Source organism: Nyctibius grandis, chromosome 1, assembly GCF_013368605.1.
Source record: "Nyctibius grandis isolate bNycGra1 chromosome 1, bNycGra1.pri, whole genome shotgun sequence".
NCBI lineage: Eukaryota > Metazoa > Chordata > Aves > Nyctibiiformes > Nyctibiidae > Nyctibius > Nyctibius grandis.
This window is the reverse complement of record NC_090658.1, coordinates 111,337,994-111,357,814: the sequence shown is the minus strand read 5'-3', so window position 1 is coordinate 111,357,814 and position 19,821 is coordinate 111,337,994. Positions and strand designations below refer to the sequence as shown.

Sequence of the window (19,821 nt, the reverse complement as noted above, 5' to 3'; positions counted from 1 at the left end):
GCAACAGACATGGAAGAATAACACAGAATATTAAAGGGAGTGAGGGGATGTATGAGCCAAGTATGAAGTTCTAAAATACATCTTGGTGGAAAGATCACATGTTTAATCACATAAAAATAAAAAATATAAATATTATATATAGTTATATAAAAATAATTTTTATAAATGCAATAGTGTATAATAAAACACTGGAAAATACTGTTTCCCACAATGGTTCCACTTCCAGAAGGATTTTTACAGATATTTAAAAGCCATCTTGTCTACTGTGAAAAATTCAAAAACTAAGGAAAAGAAACAGTTGCCTTTACATTATTTCTTCTATACACATCTTGAATTTCACAAACCATGCTCTTCTCTCTCACTACTCTACATTCAAGTCCGAGATGGCAAGTACTTGTGAAATGGGCTGAACTGCCATTAAATTACAGAAAGCCAGCTCTACAATTTCTCATCAAAGGTGAAGCTTGCTTAGTGCTTAAAAGTAGCACCTAAATGAACGGCAGGTGGCAAAATACGGAACAATAATAGATCTAGACGATAGTAGTAAAAGGTATTCTATAGTGAGAGCCTTTTATCTTTGGGAATAATCTGTATTGCTGAAAGTCCAACCCACAACAGCAGCACTAGAGATCACTGATGTCTTTGCCAGTCCTTACTGCAGCATTCAGAGCTGGCTGGAACTAGCAGAGCTAATTACACATGGCTGCAAATCCTGTCCTCGGTATTCCTCAGGATCAACGAACATGTCAGTGAAAGGGAGGCTGGAAGCAAATGCATCCCACGAATGCTGTCCACAAAACTGGCTGGAGAACAAAGTATTACCACAAGTAGACACAGAACTTTCTTTTTCAATATTTTTCCATTCACATAGCCCACCTAAGAGGAAAAGCTACTCTAAAAACTAAAGATTTTTTTTTCCCCTCCTACGTGTTTGAGGTGACTACAGAAAGAAGGCAAACGAGTTCTTTCTATTTTTGTAGCAAATGAACTAGTTTGATGAATGGCCATGTGTAAAAGAAAGATTAACTATGAATACCTGAGAAAGAAAAAATATAGAAAGAAGGAGAATAAATCAGTAAGACAATGTGATTGTTTATGACTGCTATAGAAATGACTTTCAGGTTACAATTTTCTATTAATATTTTGAATCATACAGCACAGGGATGAAAATTATTTTCTTGAACCACTTGAAAAGTAAAGCATTTATCTCTTCAGAATTTATCTTGTATAGCTGTAAATGTAAAACTTCAGAATTACCAAAAACAGTGCTAGAGAACTACCAGCTATTTCAGGCTGATTTCAAATTGTGTTTCTGAGCTCCTATATACTAGCAATTTATATGCTGTAAAAAAGACAGTGTTCACCTCCATGTTACACTCGATTGGCCTTTATATTAAATGCTAGTGTTCCAGAAGATTTTATTTGGTTCAAAGTATAATATAGAAAAAGCAAATACTGCCATGAAGCTGCAGTTTAGTCCATTTTTCTCATTAGAGTTTGACAACAGAAGACCACGAGGATTGAAGATAATGCTTTCAGAAAGGGACATCTGGGGGAGATCTTGCAAGGGACGTTGAAAAACAATAGATCAGAGCCTTAAAATTTTGTTTTCGGAGTCTTCAGTGGGAAAACTTAAGGAAAATAAAGACGTTATAATGTTTTCCAGAAAAGGTGACCTTGGCAGGACCACCCATGCTGTCTACCAACAGTATGACGTGGGAGAAATACCTTCTGAATGGATTTCATACCTAGAGCCACATAATACTTTGCAACTCAAACCTAAATCAACATCTGAATTACACTTGAAATTCCCTCACTTTTACACACTAACGCTACTTCTATATCCTGGAAAAACTGTCTCCATTTGACACAGTCCCAGAAGTCACTCCTCTCCAGGCTTACCCACTGTGCAATCATTACTGGTCATGAAATACAACCAAGGAACTTCAGCTCATTTTGTATGCAATATCCCAGTTCTGCCTCCTCGGCAGGGACTCTTACTTGCCAGAATTTCTTTCAAAATCCAGCTCCTCAAGTATTATCAGAGCTTGTCTTCCTGTCCTATCTTCCAGCAGGAAATACTATTTACAGTACCAATAACATGTAGGAGTAAAATGCATCAAAATCAAAATCAACCCAAATCGTGATACTAAAAGGAAGAGGCAGACTTAGTGGGTTGTTTGGGGTGTTTTTTTGTACTGCTTTAGTTTTGGGGTTGAGGGAGAGAGTCGTATGGTTTTTTTGGGTGGGTTTTTTGGTTTGGTTTGGTTTTGGGTGGTTTTTTTCTTTTTTTTTCTTTCTTGAGTGATCAAAAAGTGATGATCACTACGTATACAGATTTGATACAACATTTTCTCAGATGCAGCCAGTTTGTGCTGATTCAGTCAAGAAGTAATCTGGAACTAGGTAGAATAGAATTTCGATTCTTTTTCTATGAAAGTTTATACCCAAGGCATTTAAACACCACTGAGTCCAGAGCGATCATGTATACTTACACGCACAGACACCATATATTGCAGTCACACGGTATTTTACTACGACTCTTGCAACCGCAATTTGCATACAATTTATCAGCACTACCAGCAAAGTCTGCAGTCAAAAGCTGCAGTTTTTCATGCTTGTCAGTGAAGTAGAAAGTACATGCAAGCTGATGATTTTTGGCTGAGAGTTATATTTATTTCAGCAAACCAACCAGAATGGGACATGCCTTTCACTTCACTGAGTGCGCCCCCCCTTAGTCCCCAACTGATGCAACCTTTTTGAAAATTTTTAAGAGCAAGTCATGTTCCACAGAGTTACATGGACAAGTTTTGAAACCAGTATATTTTCAAACTACTAAAAGCTATTTCAAACTATTTTTGCATGATATTAAACAATTTATATAAATATTTACTATGGCAGAAATGAAATCTGGTTTTGTGTTACATAGGCAGACTCTCTCTCTTACACATAGTCACATATGTATATACAGATACCGACTACATACTTTTTGGCTCCTAATTCTTAGCAGAATCACAACTTAGAGTATCACAAACTCATGTGATGTCCCCTAGTGCCAGATTTTATGTTTACATGACATGTGCAATACAACAAGCAGACAGAAAGGCTTCCACTTGGCCCCCTCTGAGGAGGCTGCCACGCATTGTTCACTCTAGCAAATACCAGCACAGTTCACGAAATTTATTTTACTAAGTAAAATTTAGGATACTTACACTTAGTTTTAAGAGGAACACTGTTTATATGAGGAAAGAAAATAACACTATTTGGGGATGTCCATAACCTAGAAAACATTGCTGTACTGCTTATGCAAAATGCCACCAGTTTTTCTAATGGCATTACTAAATGGTGATACAGAAGATTCCTGCGGTGCTTAGGGGCACCACATGTTTTGAAAAAGCAACATAACTGAATTTAAGGAAAAAAAGCACTACATATATGCTGGCACTGATTAAGCCCCATCTGTGCCTGAAAGAGAATTAAAGTTAAATAAGTGTCTGTCAAGTGTTCTCTCAGCCAGCTCTATGTCCTTGAACAGACATCCTGTCAACACTTGACACACAAATTAAGAAAACTCTGGCGTATCAGTTTACTCTTAAAATGCTTTCAATGGTAAATACGTTTGGTTTTTTTTTTTCTTCATTTAATGGCCTAACAATATTTGGTGGAAGAATGCTCTAATCTCAGTACTTATAGACATTTTCTCTTCTGTTAAGGTTACATATGTGAGAATAAAGGACATATAGCACCAGTCAAAAAAAAAAGGTTTACACGCAAGAATGTAAGTATGCACAAAAAGCCCAACGGATCATTACATGTATTTCTATTACCCAATAAAATCTCCTGTACTCCAATACCATAAACTGATCTCTGCAGAAGACATTAAAGTGCACAGTCAAAAGCACAGAGATATAGAAGCACTTACATTTGCACTGTGATCACTTCCACTAACACAGACGACATCTTGTTTTTGAATTGTTAATACCTCTTTTGTAAGCTTCAGTCGGATGTCATAAGCGTTTTCAGACACCTCATCATACAACAATGCAATACCAGTTTTAGTCTGTGAAAGCAAGGCACAGAAACGAAAATTTACAATATGAACATTTCATAATGATAAATAACAACCTCTACCCCATTCAATATATAAAATGCATATAAATGAGCATTGTTTACAGAAAGTGGAAAACTTGTCTGCTTTTCAGCCTTCAAATGGATTAGACATAAAAAGCCTCTTTGTACTGTAAAATACAGTGGACTTTGAAGTAGAAATTAATATGTAAAAAACCCCCCAAATTCTCCATTGTACTGTTTCACAAAGGAGTGTTGCCTTTGAATGATGTCCTATTTGTTTTTAATTGTATGACTTATTATGAAACTGTATTAGAAACAGATAGGTATGTATAAATGTATGTGAACACATTTTCCAGTTTGAGCAAGAAGTGGGGAAGTGCAATGTTGTTCCTGACTTATATATGTTCCTTCCACTGTGTCAGAAAAACACCTGTACCCTTCATAAACGTTGCCTTTAAGATATAGAGTTCTATTACAGGAGGAAACTATGTTTTCACATTGTAAAACACACAAATAAACAAAGGTGTTACAGAATTTCTATTTGTTTAGGTCAAGATGGACATACATTTCTGAAGTTACATCATCACTGGACTAACAACTAGTATACTATATAGGGTAGTCAAATATTTTGGTATAAACAGTGTTTTCTCCATGAATAGTAGAAAAGAAATTCTATTTTAATTCTTGGTTTATTTATTTATGCACAAATTTCCCACTAATATTCAGTCAGATATTTCCTTAAACAAAAACTGTGGAATTAGGACTGCTTATAGCTATTTCTTAAAATAAGCAGACTAATGCAATTTCAGAGCTTTACAGTCATTGCAAAGAAGAGAAAAAGCAAAACCTCTGTTCTGAAATGAATGACCATATTTAAAAGTAATATTTGTTTATTAATTTATAATGTATATAACAGCATCATCACAATACTGCACTTTCCTCTATGCAAGTGAAGAACAATCAAGAATAATTTAAGGTTTAGCTGCAGCAATTGTTTCTAAAAGACAATTTAAAATCAAGTTTTTCATCTATGTTTTGCTAAATAGTAGACTATGCAACAAACAGAGTAATGGAATTAAAGAAGAAACATGCCCTGTGCACTGAACGAATGCTTAGGGGATTTTAAAATATCACAGAGTCACAGAATGTTAGGGATTGGAAGGGACCTCGAAAGATCATCTAGTCCAATCCCCCTGCCGGAGCAGGATTGCCTAGACCATATCACACAGGAATGCGTCCAGGCGGGTTTTGAATGTCTCCAGAGAAGGAGATTCCACAACCTCTCTGGGCAGCCTGTTCCAGTGTTCGGTCACCCTCACCATAAAGAAGTTTTTCCTCATATTTATGTGGAACCTCCTGTGTTCCAGCTTGCACCCATTGCCGCTTGTCCTGTCAAGGGATGTCACTGAGAAGAGCCTGGCTCCATCCTCATGACACTTGCCCTTTACATATTTATAAACATTAATGAGGTCACCCCTCAGTCTCCTCTTCTCCAAGCTAAAGAGACCCGGCTCCCTCAGCCTCTCCTCATAAGGGAGATGTTCCACTCCCTTAATCATCTTTGTGGCTCTGCGCTGGACTCTCTCTAGCAGTTCCCTGTCCTTCTTGAACTGAGGGGCCCAGAATTGGACACAATATTCCAGATGCGGCCTCACCAGGGCAGAGTAGAGGGGGAGGAGAACCTCTCTAGACCTGCTAACCACACCCCTTCTAATACACCCCAGGATGCCATTGGCCTTCTTGGCCACAAGGGCACACTGCTGGCTCATGGTCATCCTGCTGTCCACTAGGACCCCCAGGTCCCTTTCCCCTACGCTGCTCTCCAACAGGTCTGTTGTTATCAAATAAAATCAAACATGGAACATTATCTTCATAACAAAATTTTCATATCTATAAAATTAGGAAAAAAGGTCTGTGGTGATTGTCAATAAAATCTTTTGATCTTCAAAGGCAGGATCAGTTGAAGCTTAAGGCACTTAAATTTAGACGTGATATAGCTCTATGTAGCAACTGAGTGTCAAAGCCTCCCTTACAGTAGAAATGGAAAATGCAGCCTAGAGAGCAATTCAATTTACCCTGAAGTATATACACAGCAGTTGCTCAGCTGAATTGCTGACGAGGTTCTGCTGTCCCTGAGCTCAACGCAGTTGTCCCCATGTAGGCCACTGCTGCCACTTAAGACACTTTAAGATATCTGAGACCCTCACACATGTAAGGCCAACACAGGCTTTTTAGGACATCCAGGCCCTTCTCTAGCTGGAGGCAAAACCAGATTTCCATGATTATACCAGGATGCAGACGCTGGCCATGCCAGCAGACATCCACACGTAGGCATCTTCAGCTTGAAACAGATCTCGCCAAAGGTTTACAGTGTAGAAATCCACATCCGTTTAGATTCTGTCAAGCCAGTGGTGAGCAACAGACACCTCTGAAGCATTGTTTACCTGATCTCTTCTATATATCCAACTAGAAGGGAACAAATGGCATCATAGCTCTCTACTTTGACTTAAAAATAAATATAAATAACAACTCAGACATAAGTGTCTAATTCCAGGTAGATAAATCTTGTCCTTAGTGTTTGCTGGGAATGCCTAAAGGAAACAAAGTTCAGTGAGGGTGTAAAGCCTTCATCATTCTCACTTGTTTGGAAACCAACATTTCTTCATTTTCCTAAGGGTCTGAAATTTTTTTAATTTCCAGCATGTGTGGATGCTTTATCAACACAATTTTGTGAATGACATCATATGAAAACCATGCCAACACCATCTGCTTAAAAGCCACGCTGTGTAACAGCAAGCATTTTCAAACAGTAGAAGAACTGCCTTGAAAAACCACGGTCTCTGCATTTATGCTGCTGTTCAGAGGCTGTGCCTCACTATCCAACCTAGACTGGCAACTGCTGTTACTTTTCCTGACATACCAGAGCATGCTTTACAGAAACATAGAGAGAACAAAGCTCTAGAGAGATGTTTATACAGCCTAAACCCAGAATATTTCTCTGGCTAGTAATTGTTATGTATGTTTAGAAGTAACACAATGAAAAAACCCCTGAACTTTCATTTGTAACAGATGAACAAGTAATGAATCAAATATATAGAGTGACCAATTAAATAGCTTAGCCTTTCCCATCACACTACTTAAACTGGAAGTTTCACTGAAGCTCATCTATTCCTATTAAAATCCAGTACCTACTTTACACTCCATCTAACTCCTGACGTGATCCAAGATGATGTGCGGCAATACCTTATTTGCTTTCAGAATCAATAAGATTAATCTAGATTTCTCTCAGCCTTTCGAGTTGGCTTTTTTTAGACAATTAAAAATGGCTATGAATCAGAGTTCAGCACGTTCCCTTGTTCTCTCCTTGTGTTAAAGAGATGGCTTGCATAACTCTAGCAGACAAATCCCAGTCCAGACAAGTGCTTCTTCAAACAAGGATCTTTTAATGGGAACTTAGTCTTCGCATGAACATGTATATCCAGCACTTTAACTATACACTATGTTCATCTTGATTTCTCATTTAAAAACTGTCTATACAGTAACTGTTCTAGTAACTGGTATCAGAAAGTGAGGACTGAAAAGTGGAAATAACTCTCCAAAATGACGTAATAATGTTAGAGAACATATACCAAATTTACATGTGTTTTGTAATAAAAAAGAACATGCAGAAAGTGCCAAGAGAGTTGCACCTCAATAGGATTTAAGTGCTTACAATGAGAGGTGGCGAAATATAAATTTAAACTCACTCGGGCAGTTGAGGAAATTAAACGTTGATTTCCATATCTCTGACAGTTTTCTAGACACTGCCCTCAGGAACAGGGGTGTGTGGTGTACATGTGCATGTCCATGTACATGGTGGGAGGAAAAGATCAGTAGCATGAGGCATCACAGTAGCTGCGACTTTTAAGAAAGCTTAGTCACTGCTCTGTTTTTGAAAGAAAAAAAACCACTGAAACCTACTTTCTCAAGCAAGCTGAAAAACTGTCACTCCCACAGAGAAGAAAACGTCAGTCTCTAGAGGGAGTTATAATTGCAGATGAATTCTTTTACCAGTTTTATTGTTGACTACTTAAGGCAGCTCTCTAGCCAGTGTACTTGTGTTAAAGCGCTCCCCGTTCAGCATAATGTTTTGGGACCCTACTCAAAATACCATCATTCTTTCAATGCACTGCATCTGCAGCCTGAAGTCCACACCTGCAAATTCTGTTTCAAAGTAGTCACCTCTAGGCCAAACTTTGGTCTTACTGCCATAAAATACTTGTCTTCACTGCTGTAAGTTTTATTTTGAAAAAGCTTGCCAAAAAATTAACCAGAGTTTAAAAGTGGTGTTGAGGTATACTAGGTTTTCCATAGAAACCATTTACTTGTTTATGTCCATTTGTTTCTCAAGTGCATTAGAGCGGTATTTGTCAGGCTTTTCATGCTAGTAACTGTTTGAAGAGGGGCAGAAAATGTTCACGATTCTTGCACAGACTATTAGAAAATTCAGATGAGATTCATAATAAAATCATTATATATTTGTATCCATTCAGAACAGACGTCAGAATACATGCAGTGTAGTAGTACTATTTTGGTTTAAACTGTGAAGTTCTTGGTAACTGCAAACCTCTCTCTTCTTCCCTCTGCCTAAACATATTTTACCATTTGTGAACACTACTGTTGTCAACTAAATGGAGTAGCAGTGTCTTAGACCCTTATAAAAATGGATCCTCTGGAGTTTCCCCTACATTATCTAAAAAATCCTCTGCATTGAGTTACATTGGTCCTCCAGCAGAAGTCCTCATTTGCTGATCCTCTTCCTTAATAAATATATTCACAGCTTCAATGCCATGACAGTTCAATTTTTAACTGCTAAAACACATTATAAATGACCTTCCTTCATTTGTAATTAAAATTCTTTAAGCACCATATTTGAACTTTTCTTCCCCAATAGAAGTTCTACATTATATTTCCACACAAATATGTTGTCAGTAATATTTACACCTCAGAGGTCTAGTGATCAAATTCTCTAATCCAATTTCATTTTTTTTTTCATGAAAGCAACTCTGTTGAAATTCCATATCCGTAGTATATTGATGGTTGGAACACTTGTGAAGACGCGTGAGAACTGGAGTCACTGATTTTTTATCATATCACTTCAGATTAAGCCGAAAGAGAACTTCAGATGGTCCCACGTAGCCAGTGCTCTGAGCACTAATTTACAGCAGGCTTAAATTTACTTTCTCTGGTTTTATATGTTTTCTACACCATATCTACTATCGTGATCAAAAGACAAAGACATTTTCTCAGAGCAGTTCAGAATTAAATTTAAAATAGCCTTGAATAATATAAAAAATAAAAAAAAAAAAATAAAAATGGGATGAAGTGTAACAGAAAAAGAAGAAAAGCTTTTCTTTACCATTTCTTCAGGAAAGGAAATAGGCAGGTAGCAGTGAGGATTGACAGCAAAATATTGGCATCAATATCTTGTTGCTGCAATCAACTCAAACCTATTTTGGCTGCTCTCCTTCGAGTTCTTTCCTACTGACTTGCTTTTTCTCACTCTCACAAGACAGTGCCCAAAAGTAAACACAGTTCTTCAGCTGGGTAGTACAGAAGGTTCCTTAAACACTGCTGAATGTGAGGGAGGAATAATTTCATGCCCATGAAGTCATCTATCACCAGTATTGCATTTAATACATCCCAGCATATTGTTTCCTTTTATACAGTATTATGTCAGCATTGATTTATGGCTACACTACATAGAAGAGGTAATGAACTGAAAAGGGCCATGAGAAATAGAAAAAAAATTAAAATCTATGAGAGATATGGAAAATAGGACCTGTAAGTAATTCTGCACAAATTCGGGTTGTTTAGCTTAAAGACAGAATACAAGAGGACATAACGACAGTTTTAAGTACTTCAAAATCTATTGCAAAGACAAATGGAACAATCAGACAGGAAAATAATTCAGAAATCTCCTCTTGACATAATCCAGCTACAAGGAAACTGAAGTCCTTGAACAGATTACTGGGACAGATTATGAACATCCGTCGCTAAGGATTCTGAGAGAAAACTGAACAAACATCTGCCCAAATGGTACAGGTACTAATCCTCTCACTGGGCAAAACCCCAGACAAGACAACTTCTGTCAGATTTGTTTGTCTCTGATGCTAATATTCAGAATTATGTGATTTCTTGCATATGACTGAACCTCTGCATCCAGGAGAAAGCCTGACTGGCTTTAGAAGGACACCTGCACTGAACAACTTGCAACTGCCATAGCAGAGATGAAAAATACCTATTAAGACCTGAAGAAGTTTATCATTTAGGGGCCTTAAGAATGGATGAGTGACATTTACAATAAAATTTGTTAATGATCATAACTTTTTAGCACTTAATCTGAAGGAGGACTGTACCCCAAGAAGAACTGTACCTTTGTCTTTCATGATAAGAAGATAATTCCAGGCTTAAGAGGCCTTGAGTGAGAACACAAATACAGGCTTTTCAATGGACCAACATGGGACAAATGGATAAGGACAGCAGATATGTAGTGAGAGCAGTAACACAGCTGTGGAACGCAGAAAATTAACGATTCCATTAGCACTATAAGCACACAAAGAACTGTTGAGTAAAACTAGAAGCAGATACAAGACAGAGATTAATTATAACTTTCCGAAATTAGTTATACAGCGCTCCCTTACACATGGAGTTGTCCTTTTTCTCAGCTTTAGCATACTATGGCTTTTACACGTATTGACACCGTTTCACAACTGCTGAGATAAAAATTCTTAAACTTGATACTCCTTCCTTTAAGATATTCTGACTATAATGATAATGAAGCCCTTAGACTATTTGGATAGGTTACGGTTCCCTGGTACGAGGCTGGTGAGGGGTTCTACAAACAAGTCAGAAGGACCAGCTGTAAAAATGCTATGGAGGACAAAATGGCATGGATTTGTCTGATATCTCAGAGTAGTTCGACTCCTGTAGATCAGGAAAGAAAACATCATTTTACCATTACAGGTGGGAAAAGACCTTGAAAGGTTTGAAGCGTAACCTCAAAGCAAGGGAACTATGCTATCAGCCCAAGCTGAAAGCCTCTAAGGAGGGAGACTGTTCAGCCTTGCTGGGTAACCAGCTCCACAGCTTGGCTGTCCTCATGAGGAAAAGCTCTTCCTTGTATTCGTTTTTAAGTTCTCCTTGTTGTCTCCTGCCCACTCATGTACCATTGTGAAAAGCCTGGCTTCATCTTCTTCGTATCTCAATTGTTGACACGGAAAGGCTGCCTTTAGGTCATGCTGAAGTCTCCTCCAGGCTGAACAAGCCAACCTCCATCAAAGGGCAAGTGCTCCCAGCCCCAATCAGCTTGGTGGCCTGCAATGAACTTTCTCCAGGTTATCAATGTCTTTTTTGTATTGAGGGAACCAAAACTTCATGCACTATTCTAGACGCGGTCTAGTGAGTGTTGAGTAGAGAGGGATAATCCCTTCCCTTGATCTCCTGGCTGTGCTCCTCCTAATACAGCCCAGGATGCTGTTGACTTCTCTGCTGCCAGGGCTCACTGCTGGCTCAAGTGCAACTCACTGCCCACCAGGACCCCCAGGGCCTCTTCAGCAGAGCTGCTCCCTGGACAGGCAGGCCCCATACTGTGTCGTTGCCAGGGGCACTTCCTTCCCAGGTGCAGGACTTGGCATTTGACTTTGTTGAATTTCATGAGCTTAGTTCATGAATTTCTTGAATTTCCTGGAAGTCCGTATCTCTAGCCTGCCTAGGTCTCTGTCAAAGGTGTAATGACTGCACCCTCCAATTTGGTGTCATTAACAAGCTCTCTGTGACCTCCTTCAGGTCACTGACAAAGATGTTAAAGAGGATGGGTCACAGGATAGAACTCTGAAGACCACTTACCACAGGAATCCAGGTAGAGGACAATCCAGTAACTATTACCCTCAGCCTGAGTATCCAAGCAGTTGTCCACCCACCCATCTAAACTGAGGCTATAGCAATAGAGTAGCAAACAGATACATTTATTTCCTTATGTCAAAATAATAATAAACCCAATAATAATAATGTTGATAACAAAACTGACATTTTTTTGTTTCTTTTGACATATCAATGCATAACAGACATAGTAGTTTAACTAAAAAAAAAAAGGAATAGGAAAAAAAAATCATTATTACTGCTTATAGTCACTACCTTCACTACAGATAAAAGTGTCAGAAGATGATATAGAAATGGTTTGGATGAGATGAGTGCTTTGGATCAGGCATCTTTCTGCTTCAAAGTACTACTGCCCACCATCACCAGTATCACGACCATCCTGTTTCCATGTACAGTAGGATGCGGCAATGCTATTCCATCCATTAGGCCCAGCAGTGCTGCCATTACATCCATTAGGCCCACCACTTCTGCTTACCCCATCTCAGAGCCCAAGGGCCAGGACTATGATGGACACACCTGCAGTCGTGGCAGGGGCCACAACCCCCATTTCACCCCCTCCACGTGCACGCAGACACGTAGCCCACCACCAGCTGCTTCCGCCTCCCTTCCCAACGAGAACTGCAGCGGGGACTGCAGCGCCAACAGCTTGCTGCACCGTTGCAGGTGATGAAACTTGTGGCTGCCCCAGCAGTCCAGCCCTTCAGCTTTCGTCGGTGTTTGAAGGGAAATATTTTAAAGTAGTTTGAAGGGAAATATTTCAAATTAACAAAAACCAGGTTAAGACTGAATTTCATTCCAACTGGAAAGCAACTGCCAGTGTTAATTTCTAACAGTGGATTATTTTCAGTATTGCAAAATCAACAAAAAAACCCTCTTTTAATCTAGAATAATATACAACCAAGCTGACTTAATAGCTGCCTAATTTTTAAGAGTGTTTTTCCCAAAAGCACAGAATGTATGTGGAATATGCACCTTGGAAATTACTGTTTTCATAAAGATTGTTCTTACTTTTTTTTAAATGTCTGTATTTATTAATGACGATATTATGGATTGACATCTCACTACATGCAGTTGCAAAAGGTATATTTTTAGAGATTTTAGCTGCAGCATGACAATATCACTTTCTAGTAATTCAGAACAGATTTTTTCCTAAATATTTCCTAAATATTTAAGTAGCATATAGAAATCTAGAAGACAGAATATTAACTCAAGGTTAACAGAAGTTTGAAAAGATGCTCTCAAAATGCAAAATTTAAAATTCTGTTTCGTTGCTTGCATCACAGCCTGTCTACCAAAAGCTCTTTTAAAAATAGCCTTGGGGGCAGATTGTTGGGATTTTCTGTTAATGACATTAGCCTTGCGAGAAAAGTGATTAACAGCTGGCTCTCAATCTGTGTGATCTTAATCATTAAAAAGTAAGCAGTAATGTCTTGTTTAATTCCTGCAAGCACAGTGTGTCATGAGCTAATTAGATATGATTGGTTATTGTCATCCTCGTGCACCTCTCAAAACATCAGACAGAAATATTTGAATCCTGAAAGCATGTTTGGAAAATGAACTTTCAGAATGTCATGTTAAATAAAAATTGCCTGCTTAAAAATTCTAATCAATGCTAAATAATAGTGCCACACAGTCAAATATGTTAGAATACAGACTCTATCCTAGAAAACAGCCAAGGCACAAGCTATTAGAAAAATTGCCTAGTCTTATTTTGATTTAGATAATATCTTTAAGTAAATTCCTTGCTTATTACTACACCTCATTTTTCAGGCAACTGGACAGTAGCCCAGAATCCAATACCCTAAGAATGTAAAGATGCTCCTATGCTTACAGAAGGTTCATACCAGTTAAATAAGAAAGCATAAATTTCACCCTTCAAACCAAACCACTTAGCAATAGACGAAAAAGACCACAAGAACATTCTCTTTGGAGATTATTTAAGAAACCGCTAAGAAATTATCAGAAAATTAATGTGATCATTTCTGTTACTGGTACCATGCAGCTTACCCTGGTAGAACTTCAGCTGATTAATAAATGTTCCTGTTGATATATGAAAAGGTAAATGAAGAACGGGGAGTATAATTAAAAGACACGCTCCCATTTTCTTCACCTAGAATAACCAAGTATGGCGAATATAAAAGCATCATGTTTTTTGTAATGGAATAGCAGGTTTTGATTCATCCCACTCTTGCTATCCTTCCCCTTTACACTGATACAGCTCCACCACATTCATTCTTTGTCAAACTTTTATATAAAATTGTTTTTTTTTAAATTCTATTAAACTGTGTTGTGTTGTTCTGCCAAAACCAACCAAGCAAAGCCATATCTAACTGCTTAATTTCTGAATAAGGTGGGTGTAAATATTCCTAGTTTCTTTCTATATTTAAAGTGGCAAAATTAAATTATATGGTTTCATCACCGTAATGTGAATTCTGCAATGGCAAAGAAATCCATATCACCATTATAGTAACAACTTGTCATATCGTATTGGTTTCTAGTTCTACTGGACATAGCAAGATTTAGGCAAAGATTAATTACAGGAATACAACAGGATTTAAAATAGAGTTTCTAAGCATTAAAGTAAGTCCAGAAAAAAAACAAAACAAACAAAAAACCCCACCACTTTTACTTATATCTGTAGTTATTGTTTTTACAGGCCAGTTACTCAGATAAACCCAGAGGTTGGAAGTGAAAATCCTTTTAGCCATGCATTTGGCTGCTAGCTTGGAAAGAAACGAGACAGTCCAATTTCATGCTTTATCCAAAGACTTAATGGCATGTTTAAGCTGAACCTCTGTTAAACCTTTTTCTTCTAGTCTTGGCTGCAATTCTCAAATGTAATTGTGATGATCAGTAACTTTTTAATACTTTCTGTATTCAACGAACAGAACATTACCGAAGCATGTCAAACTGGCTGAAACACTGAGTGTGGGGGATAAGATCAATAAGAAAACAACCATTTTAATTACTGATATTAATAAAGAAAACCAGAATTTAGAAGCATTATAGAGGAGAAAAGCATAAGCTACATAACAAGATGAAAAATAAAACTGGATTAAATTTATGAGCCTCTACAAAAAGTAGTGGAATTGGCAGAGAACGGCCAAGTAAGACAGAAGCCAAGCAGCATGATGGTAAGTTTCTAAGAAGTTACACTTTAGATGGCAATCTCATATTCAAAAGCAAAAATCAGAGCAGCAGCTAGACAGCCATTATTAAAAGGTGGAGAAGAATCTCATTTATAAACTGATTGCATGTCATGCCATGAAAAAAGATTAAACAGTCTGTTTACACCTAAATTTCAAAATCACGATGTCCTGTAACAAGAGTACATTACCAACAAACACCTACAGTTACATTCTGTTCTTAAGGGAGGTTCCTTAGGAATCATGTCAACAGAAAAAATCCAACAGGTATACATACATATGCAATTTGTATATAGTTGATTAGTATGTTATAAAGTTTACAAAGAATGGGCTTTTTCAAATGGATATACAAGAATTCAACAAATTCTGAGCTTGCTGGGACTGCTCCACACTACTTACTGCATTTACTAAATCATCGTATCAGTTAGTGGTAAGCACACAATCTTCTGCAACAAGAAAGCCTTTAAACAAGCAACTATTATACTAAACCAGTGTTAAATGTAAGTCACTTCAATAATCTTTTAAAATCACACCTGAACTAAAAAATAGTATTCAGAATCAACTATAAACAAATAGATGTTCACAAAATGCAGAAGCTGGAAAAATATCTGCAAATATCAGAGATGGAAAATAAAGCTCAACTCCAACTAGGAAAAAAGTACTAAAGCTTACTCCTGGGGACAAAAACTAAAAAATGAAGAAATAAGCAGATTCAAGATCTTAAACCAGTACTGTAGCAGAACTACTGCCAGATTATCCTAATGATATTTCACAGCAGAAAGGCCAAAGGAGATAACATCCATGTGTGCACAAGTATTTTGGTGATGGGACAGCATGAATACAAAATCCCATGTCGTGTATATTTGAAGCATATTTATGGAGGGCCTGTGTGGGAAAAAGATATATGATCTTAAACACACTATCAACAGTTTCACGTTTTTATGCAAGTGTAAAAGCCAGATTTGCAGGGCAAGAGACAAGATTGAATGTACTTTGTGAAGGAAAGCAGGAGAGTAGACGTATGGATGTGGAAAGGCAGGGGAATGGTCCTAGGCATAAACACAGTGTTGTTAGAGAAGAGGAAGAGAAGACTTAAGAACAGAAAAGGAGAGGCATTAACAGTAATAACAGAGGAAAAGATAAAAACAAAAGAAAAAGAATATTGAGAAAAAAATGAAAAAAAGTAATTTTTAAAAATCACATGTTTAAGAGAAAGAGTAGCTGCCCATTGACAAACACACCTATCTCTTGCAGGAATGATTACCATAGGTTACTAGTCCATAAAAGAATTTGACATATTAACTCTGCTCTGAGTTGGTATTAAAAATCTGTGTGAAAAACTGAAACAGAATTTACAAAAGCTGTATTTAGCAAAAGTGCTATCCAAAACAATTGAACGCGCAGCTAAATAACAAGCCCATAAAACACAGCTGGTGGTAAACAGGATCCTGCCCGAGGTTCACCACTGCTGCTCCCACTGTCAGAAGGCTCACTGGGATGACCATTAACGTAAACTGTGCCATCGCTTTCTACTAATTCCTTCTTGACATGTGCCAGCACACAGATGGACGAGCCACTATAAGGATCACTGTTACAGCTGATCATCGATTATTTAAGCCCATTTACCCCTGCCACAATTATGCCATTTACATATGTGGGTTTTATACCCCTTTTACATACTGTCATACTTTCTATTACCACTATTCTGCACAGTAGAAAAACAATGTACTTTTCTATACAAATGTTAAGAGGTGAAACAGTGAGAACATCACTGTTTCAGTCTTTCTGTAAACATCTATTTCCATTTTGACTTACTGGTTTCAGATCTAACTAGTCCTACAACTGAAAACATATTGTGGTTTTCTTTGCAATGCCTTTGCACATAAGGCATCACATGGAAGGATTTTCTGGTTTGCACATAAGGATTTTTTTATTAGAAGGGGCAGTACTGGGCAGCTCCCCTGTTCCTGCTTAGGCTTTCTTCATTTTAGAAATGTCAAAGGCTTACTTAAGCTTTTGTTACCCTCCTTTGATTTCTGTGCTACAGGGATACACATTTTCTGTATTCAGATGATTCGCACTGATGTTAATGGGCCATTAAAATCCTGGGAGTAATCTTAAATAATCTCCTGCCTTTCCTGGCACCTGAAACTAAGCTATTGTTTTCCTCTTATAAAAGAGAAACAGCATTCTCGCACAAATGCTCCAAAAAATCCTAGGGATTTAATTTTAGTCCCAGTGAAGCTGAAGTCAATTGAAAATTCTCAGTCAAGTCAGGCTTTCATTGTAAAAATAATTAGTTTAAATTTTGTCACAAATGTTGACAGCTTTTCAAGTTGTAACATTCACAGCATAGTTATTACCATAAGTATAAAAATTCATGCAGAAGGACATCTTTCAGGATTTTTTAGATGAAATCTATCTGAACCACTTTGTCACCTGCTATCAAGACTGCACAAACTATGCTGGTTTTCATACCTCATTAACAATTCCTTCAATTCCTGAACAGGTAAAGAGTACATTATCTAATTATAAACATATGCAACTTCATCATTTAGAAATGAAAATTATATTAAAAAAAAAAATCTAAGTTGTATCATTTTAAATGTGACTATTTTCAAGACAATCTCAGAATACCAAGGGCCTAATTAAACACTTCAGGCTAGAACAATCAAAATACTTGCTAAAAAAGAATGAAGAAACAATCACACAAAAAAGTAGCTTTAGTAATTGTGTAAAAAAAGGTGAAAACTGAATATCAGAATGAAAACTATAGCAGACAGTACAGGAACCTTTTTAAAAGTTATAGTTGAGATATAGAATAGATTTCTATAGAGATGTTCCAAGCAAAGTTATGAAAGAGAGACAAGGGAAAAAAAAACAAACCAAAACAAAAAACCTCTAAGCATACTGAGCAATCTACTTTAAGATATGCAGAAAATCCATGTTAGTAGCCCACTTCATTGCTTCTTTTCCTGATTGTGCTACTTTTTTGAGAATGATCAATTAATAAAACAAATGCAATGTGGATTTTTCTTCTGAAATCTGATTATTAGAAGCATGGAAATGCTAATCGTTCCATTTTTCTGCTCTCACAAGTGGGGTTTTTTTTGTTTGTTTGTTTGAGACTGTAAACTTAATTAAAAAAAAAAAAAAAACTTACAGGAAAACACTAGGGCAGAAACACAGAAGGGTTAAGGTTGGAAGGGGCTTCTGGAGATCATCTAGTCCAACCCCCTGCCCAAATCAAGGTCAACTACAGCAGGCTGCTCAGCATCGTGTGCAGTCGGGTTTTGAGTATTTCCAAGGATGGAGACTCCACCACCTATTTGTGACCTGTTTCAGTGTTTGGCCACCCTTACTATAAAAAAAGAAATTATCCTCTTTCACCAGAATTTCCTGTATTCCAATTTGTGCCCATTGCCTCCTTCATTGGGTACTACTGAGAAGAGTCTGGCTCAGTCTTCATTGCTCCCTGCCAGTCAGGTATTTATACATGTTGGTAAGATTCCCCTTAGCCTTCTAGAACTTCTTCAGACTGAACAGTCATAGCTGCCTCAGGCTCCCCTCATGTTCCAGATGCTCCAGTTCCTTAATCTTTGTGGCCCTTTGCTGGACTTATTCCAGCCTGTCCATATCTCTCTTGTAATGGGGAGCCCAGAACTGGACACAGCACTCCAGGTGTGGCCTCACTATGCAGTGTTGAGTGGAAGAGAAGGATCACCTCCCTCGACCCACTGGCAATGTTCTGCCTAATGCAACTCAGAAGATTGTTGGCCTTCTTAGCCTCAAGGCTGTATTGCTGGCACATGTTCAACTTGGTGGCCACCAGGACCCCCAGGTCCTTTTCTGTAAAGTTGCTTCCCAGTCAGTGAGCCTCCAGTTTCTATTGGTGCCTGGAGTTATTCCTCCCAGATGCAGGACTTTGCATTTCCCTTTCCTGAACTTAAAGTCAGCCCGTTTCTCCAGCCAGTGCAGGTCCGTCTGAAAGGCAGCACAGTCATCTGGTATTATCAGCCACTCCTCCCAGTTTTGTATCATCCACAAACTTGCTGAGGTTTTTCTCTGTCCCATCACCCAGGTCATTAATAAAGATGGTAAACTGTACTGGACCCCTTATTGATTCCCTCAGTACACCACTAGTGACCAGTCTCAGGCTGGACATGAATGCCACTGATCACAACTCTTTGAGTCTAGCTATTCACCCAGTTTTCAATCCACCTCACCTATCATCTAATTCATACTTCATCAATTTGTCTATGAGGATATGATGGGAAACAGTGTCAAAAGCCTTGCTATTGTCAAGATAAACAACATCCACTCCTAACCCCTCATTGACCAAGACAATTACTTCATTATGGAAGGCTATGAGGTTGGTCAGGCAGAATTTCTCCTTCATAAATCAATGCTGAGTACTCCCAATCACCTTCTTGTCCATCATATGTTTGGAAATGGATTCCAGGTGAATCTGCTCTATCACCTGTCCAAGGATCTTGCCAAGGATCCAAGGATTCAAGTTTCTTGCCCTTGAAGGAAGGCTTTCCTCCAGTCTGCAAGAGCCTCTCCCAATTGCCATGACCTTTCAAACATTATAACGAGAGGCCCTGCAATAAGATCAGACAGCTCCGTCAGCACTTGTGAATACATCCCATGAGGTCCCATGCACTTGTGTATGTCCCATTTG

General features: G+C 38.0%; 1 protein-coding gene across 1 annotated transcript in view; it reads right to left on the bottom strand.

Moving 5' to 3' along the window:
• Nucleotides 1–19,821, bottom strand: part of SNTG2 (syntrophin gamma 2) — a 310,557-nt gene that overhangs the window by 173,858 nt on the left and 116,878 nt on the right. The window contains exon 2 of the mRNA XM_068409305.1: nucleotides 3,923–4,060. Coding sequence (XP_068265406.1) covers nucleotides 3,923–4,060 — 138 coding nt within the window. The remainder of the gene's footprint in view (nucleotides 1–3,922; nucleotides 4,061–19,821) is intronic.